At 40.1% G+C, this 16694-nt stretch overlaps 1 protein-coding gene across 4 annotated transcripts in view; it reads left to right on the top strand.

Moving 5' to 3' along the window:
• TPD52L1 (TPD52 like 1) overlaps positions 1-10921 on the top strand; it is a 90273-nt gene extending 79352 nt beyond the window's left edge. The window contains exons 5-8 of one of the 4 annotated variants that reach the window (XM_086317012.1): positions 1003-1017; positions 2656-2694; positions 5628-5688; positions 10304-10921. In XM_086317012.1, coding sequence (XP_086173138.1) covers positions 1003-1017; positions 2656-2694; positions 5628-5688; positions 10304-10432 — 244 coding nt within the window. In that variant the 3' untranslated portion in view covers positions 10433-10921. The remainder of the gene's footprint in view (positions 1-1002; positions 1018-2655; positions 2695-5627; positions 5689-10303) is intronic. The other 3 variants (XM_086317013.1, XM_086317014.1, XM_086317015.1) reach the window with 3 other exon arrangements.
• The last annotated feature ends 5773 nt before the right edge of the window (positions 10922-16694 follow it).

Genomic DNA, 16694 nt, shown 5'->3' with positions numbered 1-16694 from the left:
TTATTACTTTTGATTATACTAGAACAAGTAATATATGTAAAAATCACATTTGAAAATTACTTAAGTTTAATACAATAATGATTCTTAAATGAGAACAATTAGTGGGTTTTCAATTTGGGGTTCAAATTAACTTGTCAATTTATAAAATGATAGTGGGGAAATTTAAAAATTTTATCACAGGCATTTTACTTTGAACCCCTTTGCAGTTTGAAAGTATTAATATCATATTATTTTATATTTTGTTGGTTACATCATAATATCCCTTTATGAATTCTGGGAACACATTTCTGAATTTGTTTAAAAATTGCTAGAAAAATTTAGATACCTTAGGAGAAAAACAGGACCTCTCAATTTTTGTTTAAAATCATTACAAGTTAATACTCACAGGTTTCCAAAACTTAGAATTTGGACCTTTTAATAACTGAGTGAAAAACACTATGTTAAGATTTAATTTAGACGTTTTATAAAAATAAATATTTCCTGAGCTAAGGTCCTCCTTTTATCCTGATGACCCCTAAATGAAGGCCCCTCAGCCCAGTCACGGAATTCTGCCTCCTTCTCCGTCTGCTAGATAACATGGCTAATAGCTACCTAACCCGATGGTTTTCTCTGAGGTTAACATGAAGTCACATTTATGAAAGGACTCTGTGGAGAAGTGCAAGCTATTGGAATCATTTTTATAATAGTAATGTTGCCATCTTCTTGGCATTTCTGGGTGAATTCGCTCAAACAGCGTGTGATCTAGTGGAGGGGAAATCTTTGGACAAGGCTTGTAACTTTAACAGAGAATCCAGCTATAGCCATGAGAAAAACAGTGATAAGAGACGGTAAAGCAATCGTGAAGACATTAAAGTCAGTGCACTCAAAAAGAGTAAGGAATGGGGTCCCTTATCTTTTCCCTGGGGCTTTTGAAAAGGGACAGCGGGCAGTGTGGTCCTTCCTCTGCATCCTGATGTGCTAACCTTGCTCCTCCTTTTCTCTCCTGTGCTGCTATGGCTGTAGGTCTCATTCCATCGGGTAAGCGCTGCCCCAACTGGCTCCCTTCCTCGAAGCTCCCTTCCTCCCCAGAGCACCATGGTGGGCATGCCTGGGCCCCAAAGCTCTTTTCCTGAAAGTGTTCACTACCAGGGAGTTACAGAGTATAGGGCACCTAATGTGTTTGCATCTATTTCAGCACTTGTTTATATCATTTCTGAATCATTTATTAATGCATCGCTTTCGCTTGCTGAGTCATCCTCAGGGATCTCTTTCTGCATCATGCCTGTGTACATGGCAGAGGTCCTTAGAAGAAACGGAAAGTGGAAATTGTGCACTGCAGATGTATATGAAACCGGCAGAAAGTAAAGTCGAGAAACAGAACAATTTCCTCTAGATTGTCATGTTTTTCTGAACTTCTTATAACTGTAATTTAAGCAGATGGTTCACCTTCAGCTTTCTGTACCCTCTGAAGTTGAAGTGGAAAAGCCCAAATGTTAACACGTGTGCAATTGTCAGTCCCAGGTCTCTGAATTAAGCCTCCTTTGGGGTGGAATCTTATTACATAAATTAAAAAAAAAATCTTTCCTAAGAAAACTACCTGTATTTAAGAGATAAATACTTGATAATGTTGATGAATTTCTTTTGGTAATTCTCTTTTTTAAATGTAATTTATGAAGAAGTATTTTGCCTATGATTTCTAAATGGAGTGTCTGTAAATATCCACTGCGTTTCTTTGTCCTTTTCTTTCTGAGTTCTAGTAAAGTTACTAACCCTAACCTCAGTGGATATTGTTAGGGAAGGTGAGGGTGAGTTTGATCCCTTACCTGTTAAGCTTCTTGGGAGAGGAGCAGGCAGGAACTGTGCTGGAAAGTGGATGAAGGGATGCTTGCCTAGGAAAATGAACCCCATTTTGCTTCTTCCCTCCACACACCCTGATTTCTAAGCAGAACTCACATAGAAATAACAGTCAGTCAGAGGGACAATGAATCAATTGCTGTAGGATTAATAAGGTAAGACAGCTGATGCTCTTAGAAGTCTCAGAAAAGTTGATCCTCGTACCAGTTGTCCTAGGATGGAGGCGGAAACCCTAGCTCCCACGTTGGACTGTGTGAAATGTGTTTATTTGGCATGTTTCCTTGATTGATTCATGTTAACTCTGTGTAGTCCTCTGATGAGCTTCAAATGGAATGATGAGCTGTTAGCTGCCTGGCTCTACCTGCTGGGCACTGTCCCTTGTCCCTGACTGTCTTCCTGAAACAGGAGGAGGGAGCTGGACCAGGAGTCATGTCCCCAGAATCATGTACATGGACTGCTGGCCTGACCTGGGGGGAACCAGGTCAGATTTCCTGGCTTACCGAGAAAGTATAGGGTTGGCCAAAAATTTGTTTGGGATTTTCCATACGATCTTGCATAAAACCCAAACGAACATTTTGGCCAACCCAATAAAATAATATGCAGCCACGGACCATCTGCTCTTCCTTAATTCCTTTGGAAATGATTGTGGCCCATCCTACCCAACAATAACAAATATCATCTTGGTGGGGAGGGCAGGGAATACTTCAGATAGTTGACATTGCTGTTTTAAAACTGTGAATGAGGAGTTTCTCAGATACTTATATTGTACTATCTTCTTTTTTCTTTTTTTTGTTTCCCCTTTAATCTGCTTTTGCCCTGAAGCTACTCCATTCGCCATTCCATAAGTATGCCTGCAATGAGGTAATGTGTGTAGTTTACATAATCTCAATGCAGAATGTGTATGAAGTGTTACTTTTATTGTGGATTTTTTCCTTTTTTATATGAGGGGAAGTGCCATGACCTATATTCTCTTTTCTGATGGCCCTCAGGAAAAAAAGGCTATAGAAGAATTGTAGTTGTGAAGGGCTCAGGCTACTGATTGGACACGCTAGTTTAAATCCAGCAGTTCCTGATTTGTATGACCTGAGACAACTTACCGAATCTACTTCAATCTCCATTCTCTTGCCCATATACTAGGAGAAATGAGAATCTATCTACTTCAAATGGCTGTTGTGAGATGTATGGTCTGCATAAAGCACTCAGTACAGGGCCTGGAACATTCCAAGCACACCTATAAAAGGGGGAAATCACTTTATTGCCACAGCAGTAAATGAAAAAATAGGAGACAAAGAGGGCTACAGTTCTAGAAAGGATAACATTAGGATTTGTTAAAGGATATATTAAGGTGAAGAGTCTGTTGAACAATCAAAATGCCATTAAGCTTATTGGTCAGCTGAAAACTCCGGAGAAAGGTGTTCCTCTGGCTTCCAGTTGGTGTGACATAGTGATATGATCAGATAAAATCAAAATGTTAGACTGGGAGTCAGAAGATGCAGGCTGTAGCCCAGTTCAGAGCAGGGGTAAACTTGGCAGCTTTGGGAAGATCATTTCGGTGATAGCGGTTTCATCATGCTTAAAAATAAAGGGCTAGAACCAGACTTTGGGCTCCTCCCACGGTGCTTCCAGGAACCCGTGGGCTGCCCTGGGGAGGGGCTCAGTGGAAAGACATCTGGCCCCTGGAGCTCTCTCTTACATCATGCAGAACTGTGTCTCTTCTTTCCTTCTTTATATTACATATTGTGGTGTGAATACATTCTAGAGGGAGCTCAGTTACTCTAAATAGTTCAAGCACTTTGAAGCCAAATTCTTTCTAAGGTTATTTGCAGTTTCTCCCTGTTCTCCAGCATGCACTCTAGGGTAATCAGATTAGAGGAATGTCTGTTTTATTATACCTGCTGATGTCTCTTCTACACTGGGCCTATGTTGTGACTTTGCAAGTTGGACCAGAGCATTTGATTTCCCTAATGTGGGGAAAAATAGACAGCATAGGTGGCTTAGTTTATATTTGAATGACTTGCTCCCCTAGCATAAGAACATTGACCAGTGCACCCTGCAGCCCTGAGCTTCCTTACTTGTTAAATTTTGTCTGAGTGCCCAAAGAAGGCTTGAAAAAAATTTGTATGGCTTTTCTCTGGGAGCCAGAAATAATCAAATAACTTATGGGTCAAATGCGTTCCTTATGAGCTTGCCTGAAATTAACTTTAAAAAAAAAAGAGAGATTTTACTCAACTAACATCCACTATGAACCATCAGGATGAACTAAATGTCTGCCCACTGTGGTCTTATACAACTGATGGATAACAGGTAGTCATGTGACCAGCTTGGCCAAATAAAATGTGTGTTGGAAGTAAGGTGCTAGTAAGTACACACTTCTGAATCACTCTCATGCAATTTCACTAGCATTTCATCATGAGACAGGTACTGTGGAGGATCGCTCATAGGAATTTGACTCCTATTTGAGTCATATACAAGATGTGATGCTGTGCTTGGTCCCTCAGGGCTCAACATTGTTAATTCATGCAACCTGGATGCAAATGCATTTTTGACCATCCAGAGTATCAGCCTTGACAGACAAACTCTAACAAAGACAAATTCATTCAAAAACATATTCTGTATGTTAGCTTTCTCTTTATAGTATTAGGGCCATGCTATAGCGCACACCACACAATGAAGCCCACGTTTTATAACTATTCTCCCTTATAAAGTTTCTTTAGGTCATTTCTCTTATTTTATTTCTTCTGCACTCAAAAGAGACTAGAAAGTGGTTTATCAAATATAGTAACATTCAGTTGAATTATTTGACCTGAAAATGATGAGAGTCACTGTTGCTGAAAGCTGACATGAATACTAGATTTAAGATTCATTTTTAATTCAGTTCCAGTTGCCTTACTTGGACTTAGTTGATATCATTGGACTTGGTTGATATCACTTTTAAGAGTAATGATGTCATTAACTCATAATTTCATGTAGACAAATACAGTATAGGAAACCAAAAAGCACCACATGAAAAATATAAATCTCAGAAGTATAACATGGTATGTAGATTATTTAACACAATGACTGAGTTACAAATAAAATGTCAGTAGACTGCAAGTTTCTAATAGAACAAATAAGTATCTTCTTTGAAAGGAAATATAACACATGTGAATAGCACCATTTTGATTAAGCATTAGACAAGTAATAAGTATATTTCAACCTAAAATAAAGAAGGCATTGACTTTCAGAAACACTGCTCCCTGGACACTGACAAAATACTTAGTTTTAAAACTTAAAAACTTTAACGTTTGAAAACATATGAACCTTTTTTCCCCGTAGCTATTTCTGTCCTGTCTCACAGTCACTAAAAATAAATGACTTTTAAAATTCCATGTGGGAAAACTTGAACATGACATTCTTCAGATAGACTTTCCAGTGGTTATAAAATAACTGGGTTTGGAAAAGGTGTATTGTGATAGAAATAATTAATTAGGAAATGAAAAATTAAGCTATCACTTCTTTGACTCACTGGAAATGATTTATGGTTCAACATGGAATTAAGCCAGTTGTATCCTTGCCAAATGCTATATTATTTATTCTATAGCTGAGCATCTGACAATTTTACTTAGAAAAATCCCATGGTAGGTTATGGTTTCTGGATCTAACCTAGCAGAAGTGAAATGTCTTTTAAAACATGGTTGGTGTAGGTGGCCAACCAACAACTAGCTCTGGTGCAGAGGTGATGTTTGAAACCAGATAGCACAGTTGCTAACACAGCTAGGTCTTTGGAGCTGACCTCTCTTTTTTTGTTATTTTAGGAATTCTCCTACTTTCAAATCATTTGAGGAGAGGGTTGAGACAACTGTCACAAGCCTTAAGGTACAGATGAAGTAAATTTTGCGTCATGGGGTTCATGAATCAGGAAAGCTTAGTCGCTTGGTTCCAAAGGCGGGGCCACCAGCATTTGGTTCCAAGGCTGCTACCAAGAAGGCAGCCTTGCACTGAGTCACTTTTCTTCAGATATAAATCTGTAAATAAAACCAGTATTGAATATTGTTACTGTATATGTACAAAGTTGTTCATATAAACCATTCAGGAATGAATTGTGCATTCAAGGGAATTGGGCTTGGGTTGATCTCTTTGCTGGTTAGAACTCTTAATGCTATTACCCAAGAAGCAGATACGTGATAGATGAATGTGGATAGGACAAACTATATATGAACTCTGAATTTAGAGTGTAAGGGAAATTTCAGTAACAGCTTAGAGCTCCTCTGATTTGGTGTATCAGTAGAAATAAACCGTGGATCAGTAGAAATAAACTTGGCTCCATGGGTTATCCTGCCATCCACCACCCCTCAACTATTTAGATTTGTTTACTGCATTCATATATTGAGCACAGCACAGCATGAAGGCAAAATTAAGCTGAGTCACAAAATGTATTATTTTGTAATGGTGCATTTGTTCCCTGGATATATACTGAAAAGATGCCTGTTGTATAGTAGGTGCTAAAAAAAATTGATTGAATTTCATGTTTGAGCATAGATAAATTAATATACTGAAGATAAAAGAGCAAAAATAGAAGCAGTCTAATCTTAAATGTATAGAACATTTAAAACAGGAAAAATCATGGATACTACTAAGATTTTTTTAAAGGTATTACCTAAACATAATTACATCTTGATATTACTATTTTGTATACAATCCATTTCTGTATTTCCCTATTACTGGGAAAATTAAGAACATGTGTGACCTTTAACTAGCTCAAAAGCAGATATAGGCATGTGCTGATTACCCAGCTGCTTCTGAATCATGCAGCCCTCACACGTGCTGCCAGGTGAGAGTCTATGAGATGGTAAGTAATTCCTTCCTGGAGGTCCTACATGCTCTTATCAGTTTTGAGCTGGAGGGTCCTTCCCTTTAGAGGAGGGTTTTTACATGGTCTTCTCTTTTCCAGGCCTGTGATTAGGTGTTTAAGGCCCAAGAATGAAATTATTACTCAGCATTTACCATGCTTTCATTGACTTCAGTTACGAGCAGTTTCTAGTCGCATAGTTCTACTGCTCTGCTTGTCAACGTTATCATTTACTGAGTGTTTAGGAACCAGGAGGAGCCATTATATTGCCCCTATTTGTAGAGAAAACTTTTGATAGTGAGGGACATGCAGTGTCACAGACATTTCTCTTGCTAAAATACCTAGTTTCAAAAGAGAAGATTCAAAAAACCCTAGGGGTTAATTTCTCAACATTTGGTTCTCAGCCTTAGACAGTCCAAGAAGGATGGATTCTGTTGTTAGCTAAATTCGGACATAGGAAAAGTTGTACATTTTTAGGTTTCCTTTAGAAGAAGGAGATATGAAGAAGCAAAAGAAAAAGAAAGAACAACCTATTTACTTTTGCTTTTAGGAAAATCTGGTAAGCTTACAGGACACATATGATTCAAGAGTTTGATCCACACTGTCAGCCTCTCACTTTTCTCACTTCATCTGAATGGAAGGTATAGAGTGTGCCTCCTCCCTCTACTGCTAAGTCGCTTCAGTCGTGTCCGACTCTGTGTGACCCCACAGACGGCAGCCCACCAGGCTCCCCCGTCCCTGGGATTCTCCAGGCAAGAACCCCGGAGTGGGTTGCCATTTCCTTCTCCAGTGCATGAAAGTGAAAAGTGAAAATGAAGTCGTTCAGTCGTGTCCGGCTCTTCACGACCCCACGGACTGCAGCCTACCAGGCTCCTCCGTCCATGGGATTTTCCAGGCAAGAGCACTGGAGTGGGGTGCCATCACCTTCTCCGCCCTCAGACATGTACAAAACCAACTCAGCCAACTGGATACTAGCCTGTGTCAAGACCACCTGAAAACAGGTCCTATATCTGCATGACTGCCCATAGATTTTACAAGACTCACATCCCATCCATCTCCTGGGTCATGGTCAATGCTTAGTTTCCCTTTTTCCTGCCCACACAGACAGTGGAGAATGGCTGATAATCATTCTTTGTGTCAAACCGTCAATTACAAATTCCTCATTCCTTTTGTTCTCCAGACTAAACAGCAGATGTTTAACCCTTCCTACATTGTTTATTTTCTGTGCAGTTTACTGTGGTGTTCTGAATCTTCTCCAAAGCTTCTATAACTTTCAATTATGAATCCTGAGGCTGTTTCCTGCTGAAGGAATGACTCATGAATCAGTAAGGATGAGTGAAATAACCTGTAGGTCGATATGCTGTATTTGTACTGACACATAACTGCTTCAAGCCTGATTTTTCAAACACCACTTAGAGGGGATCATGTTCATATTTGAGTTCTATTGGAAATAATGTTCTGCTGTGAAGTGAGGTCTGTTCCTGCCATCTTCTCACACAATCTGTCACACCATCTGGCATTTGTACCCAATGGATCATTTGATGGATCATTCTTATTTTATACCCAATTGTGTAGTTAGTTTGATTTTCCAGAAAAACTTGCCAATTCATCAAAATCATATAAAGGTGGTCCTTTCCACCTACATCCTTGTAATACACATCAGTGTACTACTTGAAATCTTGGCTGGTGTCACCTGTATGCTCAATAAGCACAATTTCTATTTCATCTAAAACAAGCAAACAGAAAGCAGACCTAGAATCAGCTCCTATGAAACCATATTTGGAACATTGTTCTACCATGTTCCAGTGAATCATGAGCAATGACATCCTTTCCAACTATTGTATTGTTCCATACCAAACAGAACATATTTTCAGTGCACCTACTTTTTGATAAGCACATTGTATAGCCTAAATTAAAACCTCAAAAAAGGTAAGACATATGGGAGTTGGACTGTGAAGAAGGCTGAGAGCTGAAGAATTGATGCTTTTGAACTGTGGTGTTGGAGAAGACTCTTGAGAGTCCCTTGGACTGCAAGGAGATCCAACCAGTCCATTTTGAAGGAGATCAGACTCAATACTCTGTGTGACTGAATGTGACTAAAGAGGAAGATGAAAACTATTAATAGAGTCAATTACATTGAATTAGACTTATCTCTCTCAGAAAATAAGCATAGTGAAAAATTAGGTAGTTAAAGCCAATCCCCTGCTTCTTCCCAGTGTTAAGATAACAGAGTAGAGGAGGAATCAATGCTCTGTGTCTGAGGTCTGCAAACTAAGATGGATGGACTGAATCCAGCTGGTCCCCTATTTTTGAGTGATCTGTATGCTAAGAAATGATTTTTACTTTTTTCTTAATGGTAATTATTCTTCAAAGGAAGAATAATATTTTGTAATTTGAAAATTAAATTACATGAAATTCACATTTCAGTGTCCATACATACAGCTTTAATGGAACTCAGCCATGCTTATTCACTTATATATTATCTTGGCTGATTTCTACCATGGCTGATTTGAGTATTTGTGACAGAGACTATGTGGTTCTCAAGTCTAAAATATTTATAATCTGTCACTTTCCAGAATGAGTTTTCCAATTCCAAGCAGAGTGGAAAAACTCAACTTAGTAACTGACTTTAAAGAGGCAGAGGGATTTTAGCGACAGTGGGAGAAAAGTATGTGTGTGATTTTCGAGAACTGAACTGCTTTCAAAACCTGGTTAAAGTTTTTAAAGGGCAGGCCAGGCAATCAGCAGGTACATTCCCCAATGTAGTCTATGTCCTTGTAAGTGATCATAATAAGTGACAGTGAGGTGTAGATAGAATTTTGGAAATAGCCACATTATCTATTCTGTACCTTTCTTTTACTCAAAGTGTTTTTCCATATTGTTACTGGTTAAAGGAGGGCCAAGACTTGCATTAAGCCTTTGGGGCCATTAAATATTCTTTTGAAAGACCGTTTGCTAAGAAATTTTTCAAAGTACTTAACCATATTCCTTAATTATAAACTGATTTCTTCCTGACTATATTCTTAGCCAACAACAAGTATACAAAAAGAGTATCTGAAAGCATCATAACTTTGCATTTTAAGGTATATCCTCCTATTAAGACCGCTGCCTGGAAAGATGTGGGGTGACTAGTGCTTAAACCATGATTCATCTCCAGCTCTCAAAGTAGAGACATTTACCAGAACTTCAGATTGTCTTGTTAAGTCTCAAAATGAAAAGTTGGCGTCGCTTGAAGGAGTTCCTACATTTGTAAAATTGGGGGGATTTATCTAACATTCAATTCTGTTTAGATTAAATTGATTCTCTGGGTGACTGAAGAGACGGTGCAAATCCACAGATCTGGACATGCCCCTGAAGGGACTGAGAATTTTAGATGTAGAAGGGACAAAGAGAATACTGATAAAGTTAGAGAGACAAAGAGAGTGTTGTACAAATTAAAGTTTCGAGTCCCGCCCCCAAACCCAAATATGATTGACACCCTAGCCCTCTGTGAAAGGAAACAACTTCTCTACATCCTTTGCATCCCCTTTGCATGCCCGCTCAAGAAAACAAGTATTTCTGAACTTCAGAGTAATCCATCTTATTTTTTAAAATTATGAAAATGACGAACTAACTACACGTGTGCCTCTCTGCCTGTTTCAGACGAAAGTAGGTGGTGCGAACCACGGCGGCGGCAGCTTTGAGGAGGTGCTGAGCTCCACGGCGCACGCCAGCGCGCAGAGCTCGGCCGGGGGCCCACGACTGGCCGAGGGGGAGGAGCTGCAGTGCTAAGGCCCCGCCCTGCCCGCGTGCCTCCGGAAGGAAGACCACAGTCCTTGGGGAAGACACAGGCCTTGACCTTGTTCTTCAAATGGCTTCTCCTCAAAGTTTAATTAAATGATTTACATTTGAATTCGTGTCTTTGCGGGACGAGGCAACCATTTTAGAGTTCCTAGATTGTCATCTTTTAAAATGTCGACTTCAGCAGGTACATAGTTGGTCATGACCCTTGTTTTTGTGTAATTCAACATGTTTTCCAAACCTGTAGCTGTTAATTATTTGCTTTGATTTTTGCTTGGACTCCTATAGGAAGTGCATGTCTTTGAAGTCTAAGTGCCCCCTTTCAGTTCTGTCTGCTGGAGTGCTCTCTTTCTGACTGGCTCCAGCAGGGAATGAGATGACACTGCAAATATCCTCAAATCGCTTGTGAGCTCCCTCACCTACTTCAATTAATTCCTTATGCTTATTTGAATTAATTAAAATAATTGATTTTAATGATAACTTTGAATCCTTAATTTCTTTACATTTCAGGGCTGTTGATGACCTTGATAGGTGGTAGTGTAATTCTGCAGATGCTGTTTTAAAATCAACTTCTACTGCTAATCTGGAGAATATAAGAGGATACATAAGTAATTATAACCTCTGCTACTTTAGGATGCTAAAACAATCTCCAATTCTGAAATTCTCTCAAATCTACCTAGAATAGTATTTAACTCAGGTAACTACTTAGTTAAGTAGGCAAGAAACAGATGCAAAAGGATTTGCTAGAAAATGGTAGAAGCAAAGTTCTGCCACTCTTTCCAGTTTGCAAACTGCTCACATTAAAAAAAAAATCATCTTAGTATGATCAGATTTCTGCAGTAATGTTTACCTTCCACATCACAAACTTTTCTTCTCAATAGGAACATATGTTGGTTGTTAGGTAGCAGGTAGCATTTATTATTAGTAGTGTGTGTTGGGGGGTGGGGGTGTATAATTTCCTCAGTTCTGTCTCATTGCAGCAAAAATTTGAAATGGTGGACCAGTGTCGCAGCTCTTTACAGCTCAGTTTTATTGAGCAAGCAAAGAAGAGTACACCCGTGAGGCAGGAGGGTGGGTCAACCCAAAAGGAGAGGCCTCAATCTGTCTTGGCGTCCTCCTTTTTATTCATTCATCTCCTCCTCCCCTTGAGCCTGCCCTATGCCAATTGGGGTAGGCAAGAAGGGGGCATGTTTGTTTCACCTGAAGCTCTCACTCCAGTCTGCGGATTTTCTTCTGTTCCGTTTTTGCAGGCTTTTCTCTTTGTCTTTTAGCCACTGCCATTTTGGACTCATTTTTTCTATTCTAATTACCTGACAGTAGCAGGTAATATAGCTACATTTTAAAAATGTACACTCTAGAATGTAGAATAGACTTACCAACCGAAAAAAAAAACCCAAATTTAAATATAGTAATAATATATATAACATATGTTATTTATAAATAATATATAATCCATATAATATGCATAACATAGTATGTTCATTGTTCATTTTTAACTTCATTAGATAGAAGTGGGTATTTGTGACACACTGAAATAAAGCTAACTTTAAAAAATTCTATTCACATTAATGGAGCAGGACAATCCATATACCTAACTGAAAATCAAACTGGTTCAAGGACACAGAATCTCCAAGGCCTGGACTCTCGGGAGCAACAGGTGTGGGGATGTAAACTCGAACCAGAGTAGATGAATGTGGACAAAGGACCTCTGCCAGTCGAAGTGTTGGCATTCTCCCTAACTTAGCCTTCCAGCCTGCTGGCTGAAGCCAAACCCTGTCTAGCTGGCTTGTGACTTGTGTTGCTTGCCCACTGCTGTGGCGTGCCCTTGGGCTGTCTGTCCACTCTACAGTGGCCCGGTCACCTCTTATAAACTCACTGCCACCTTCTTTTGGCCACATTCCGCACACTGCATTGTATTAGAAAATGCAGTTACATTGCTATAAATAAATGTCTTCATTCACCAACCCATTTCTACACACAATAGTCTCAGCCTTACAATCTGAAAACACAGCATGAAAACCGGGCAGAAAAATGATCAAGAAAATTAGTGTTAATGCTCAAAGCTAAAATAAACTATATCTTAGCTGTTCATTTTAAATCATTCTTCAAAAATTCTATTTTGATATTTTATAAAAACTATATTCATATCACCTCTATTACTTGTTAAGTTTTTAAAAATTATTCCCTCTGAGCAAGGAATGGTATGATGGCCATGGTGTCTTTTTTCATTCTGCCATGAGATGTGTGATGAATAACCCACATCACTTCAGTTCAGTTCAGTCGCTCAGTCGTGTCTGACTCTTTGCGACCCCATGAATCACAGCACGCCAGGCCTCCCTGTCCATCACCAACTCCCAGAGTTCACTCAAACTCATGTCCATCGAGTCGGTGATGCCATCCAGCCATTTCATCCTCTGTCGTCCCTTCGTCCTCCTGCCCTCAATCTTTCCCAGCATCAGGGTCTTTTCCAATGAGTCAACTCTTCGCATGAGGTGGCCAAAGTATTGGAGTTTCAGGTGCAGCATCAGTCCTTCCAATGAACATGCAGGACTGATCTCCTTTATTATGGACTGGTTGGATCTCCTTGCAGTCCCGACTCTCAAGAGTCTTCTCCAACACCACAGTTCAAAAGCATCAATTCTTCGGGGCTCAGCTTTCTTCACAGTCCACCTCTCACATCCATACATGACCACTGGAAAAACCATAGTCTCGACTAGATGGACCTTTGTTGGCAAAGTAATATCTCTGCTTTTCAGTGTACTATCTAGGTTGGTCATAACTTTCCTTCCAAGGAGTAAGCGCCTTTTAATTTCATGGCTGCAATCACCATCTGCAGTGATTTTGGAGCCCCCAAAAATAAAGTCTGACACTAAGCCATGCTGTGTGGGGCCACCAAAGACGGATGGGTCATGGTGGAGAGGTATGACAGAATGTGGTCCATTGGAGAAGGGAATGGCAAACCACTTCAGTATTCTTGCCTTGAGAACCCCATGAACAGTATGAAAAGGCAAAATGATAGGATACTGAAAGGGGTACTCCCCGGGTCGGTAGGTGCCCAATATGCTACTGGAGATCAGTGGAGAAATAACTCCAGAAGAATGAAGGGATGGAGCCAAAGCAAAAACAATACCTAGTTGTGGATGTGTCTGGTGATAGAAGCAAGGTCTGATGCTATAAAGGGCACTATTACATAGGAACCTGGAATGTCAGGTCCATGAAACAAGGCAAATTGGAAGTGGTCGAAACAGGAGATGGCAAGAGTAAACGTCAACATTCTAGGAATCAGCGAACTAAAATGGACTGGAATGGGTGAATTTAACTCAGATGACCATTATATCTACTACTGCGGGCAGGAATCCCTTAGAAGAAATGGAGTAGCCATCATGGTCAACAAAAGAGTCCGAAATGTACTACTTTGATGCAATCTCGAAAACGACAGAATGATCTCTGTTCGTTTCCAAGGCAAACCATTCAATATCACATCACTTAAGTAGAATAATTAAAACAGTCGTTGGTTGGTAGGTCTCATTTTCTCACTGCCTAATGACTCTGGAGCTCCCTGTGTCCCTGACTTTGATGGGCAAGTGTATCCCAATTTGACCAGCTGCTGAGTTGCCCTATTTTGTTCAGCTGGGCTCAGCTCACTTGCAGTATTTTCAAGTGTTCTACAGTACTGAACAGTATTTGCACACAATGGACATATTTGGCTAACAAATCAAAACAGCTTCAGGCTAGATCAGCACCAAGTATTTGAAATGATATTACAATATGTATGATACCAAAATTACATCTCAATAATCAAAAATTCCAGTGTGAATTGTGATTACAAAATATCTTTTGAAGCCATTCTGTAATTTAACCTTTTATCACTTATTAAATTGTTGTTTGATGGAGAATATTCATAAATTCACACTACACCTTTATCTCGACTATGACTATTGATAGTCATGTCAGCAAAACAATCTGCATTTCCCCTAAATTACACATTTCTTATAGATCTGGTCATGAACCATGGAAAACAGAACAGCTGTGTGCTTTACTGTGAACACTCCTGATAAGCCACGCCACTCACAGTGGTCAACGTGATGAGAATACTGGGGATCTAAGTGACTGTTGTGCCTCTGTACATTGTTCCAAAATTATGTCAGCCTGAAAGTTGTTGAACTTCACTGTATATTAGTGCATAAGGTCGTGAACATTAACCCCAACCCTCTCCTCTCACTTTCTATCAGGTTGGAGTGTGGATGGGTGCAATAAAAGAATGTAACCGGGAAGGGTTAATGTTGAATTCATGTTGCTTGCTGCTGCTAAGTCGCTTCAGTTGTGTCCGACCCTGTGTGACCCCATGGACTGCAGCCTACCCGGCTTCTCCGTCCATGGGATTCTCCAGGTAAGAACACTGGAGTGGGTTGCCATTTCCTTCATGTTGCTTATGTGACTTTAACCCTCATTTTGCCACTTTTGGGGCTTCCCTGGTGGCTCTGATGGTAAAGAATCTGCATGCAATGTGGGAGACCTGGGTTCGATCCCTGGGTCAGGGAAGATACCTGGAGAAAGGCATGGCAACGCACTCCAATATTCTTGCCTGGAGAATTCCATGGACAGAGGGGCCTGGGAGGTGACAATCCAGGGCTGCAATGAGTTGGACATGACTGAGCGACTAACACTTTGCCACCTTGTTATTATAGGTGTACATAATTGCCTGCCTTGGGGAGATAACCTGAGCCCACCTACCTGTGAAGGACAGTAAGGAAGTGAAACTAATATATCCATCCCCCTGCCTGAGGCTTGCCATTCTGAGACATTTGCAAGGATTGAATAGTCTTTTTACTTGTTTCCTCACTTCCCCCCACCTCTGATCCATAAAAGAACCTGGCAACCAGGCCCTGGGAAGATGCTTATTTTGAGGTGCTATCTTGCCATCTTTTTGGTTAGCCGGCTTTCCGAATAAAGTCGTCTTCCTTGCCTTAACACCTTGTCTCAGATTTATTGGCCCATCTTTTGGCAGAGCGAGCCTGGACTTGGTAACAGGGAGATGGTGATAATGTGATGTTGAAAGCAACTGTTTCAAACCTGGTATTTAAATATATTATTCCAGTAAGCAAGATTTAGGAGTCAATGTGGACCCTCACGTGGCAGGTAAATGAAAAACTGAGATGATTGTGACCAGTATTAAGTCTGACCCAGTAAAAACTTCCAAAGTCTCTGTGTGGATTTATGAAAATTACAGCAGGCAAACATCCCAATAAAACTCCAGGGTTACAGAACATCTTCCGGTTTTAAATACCTGAACTTTATCTGGGGTTATTTTGTGTGCATGATTTCATGCCAGGAGGGAAAAAAAAAACTCCAAAATACTGATATGGTTCTGTTCACCTGCTAATCAAATCTCCGGTAATAACCAGACTTTGTTGACTTTCAACCATTTACTGCTTTTTACTTAGTGTGGCTGTGATGCAACAGCATTTCAGTGCAGAGCAGCACAACTCCTGGCAGTGCAGATCGGCTCTATGTACACACGTGTTGTCTCTGAAGAAATCACGGCACCTTGCTTCCGGCAGACTGGGTATCCATGGATACTGCAGAGTTTCCAAAGAAACGCTGCCTAGAATTCTCACCATGCCAGCCTTTTTAGGCCTTCTTCAAATGGAAACTGACATCTGAATTAAAGGGGTAAGCATCATGCTTCCACCAAACTCTTGAGCTGGCCTGCACAGCCAGCCATCCTTTCTTCACCATTCAGTGGTTGTGCATCATTTAAAGGCAAGCATCTTATCCTGTGAAAGAGAAATGAGGGGAAGAAGCCAGGTCTGACGAGATCTCTCCATAAGGTCCAATGACCCAGTAATAACTTATGATGTATTTCTTGTCTGGTGATAAATATAATCAAGGCCTGAAAAATATAAACCAGCCAGGGGAAAAGCAGAGGCAGACAAATAACATTTAAAATTGCACACCCAGATTTCTATCCCCAGATGACAAAAAGGATTGCAGGGAGGGAACCATGACCAGATTTTCAAGTCTGTGATCAGGGGCCTAAAACAGGTCACAGTGAATTAAAGATTGGGCTGCAGAACTTGAATAAAGCAGCATTTCAATTGATGGGAGAATGTATTATAATAATTTGTTTTTCCTAGATCCTTATCACTAAGCCAGCTGAAGAATTTTCTTAAAAGCAATCATAATTAATTTTCTATTGTTCAATGAATCTGGCCTTCAGGAGTGTAGGTTATGAACTCAGAATACAATGATT

The sequence above is a fragment of the Bos grunniens genome, chromosome 9, assembly GCF_055505025.1.
Source record: "Bos grunniens cultivar Pamir isolate PY7600 chromosome 9, Bosgru_T2T1.0, whole genome shotgun sequence".
NCBI lineage: Eukaryota > Metazoa > Chordata > Mammalia > Artiodactyla > Bovidae > Bos > Bos grunniens.
The sequence above is the reverse complement of the archived record's forward strand: the minus strand, read 5'-3'. Positions and strand labels throughout refer to the sequence as shown.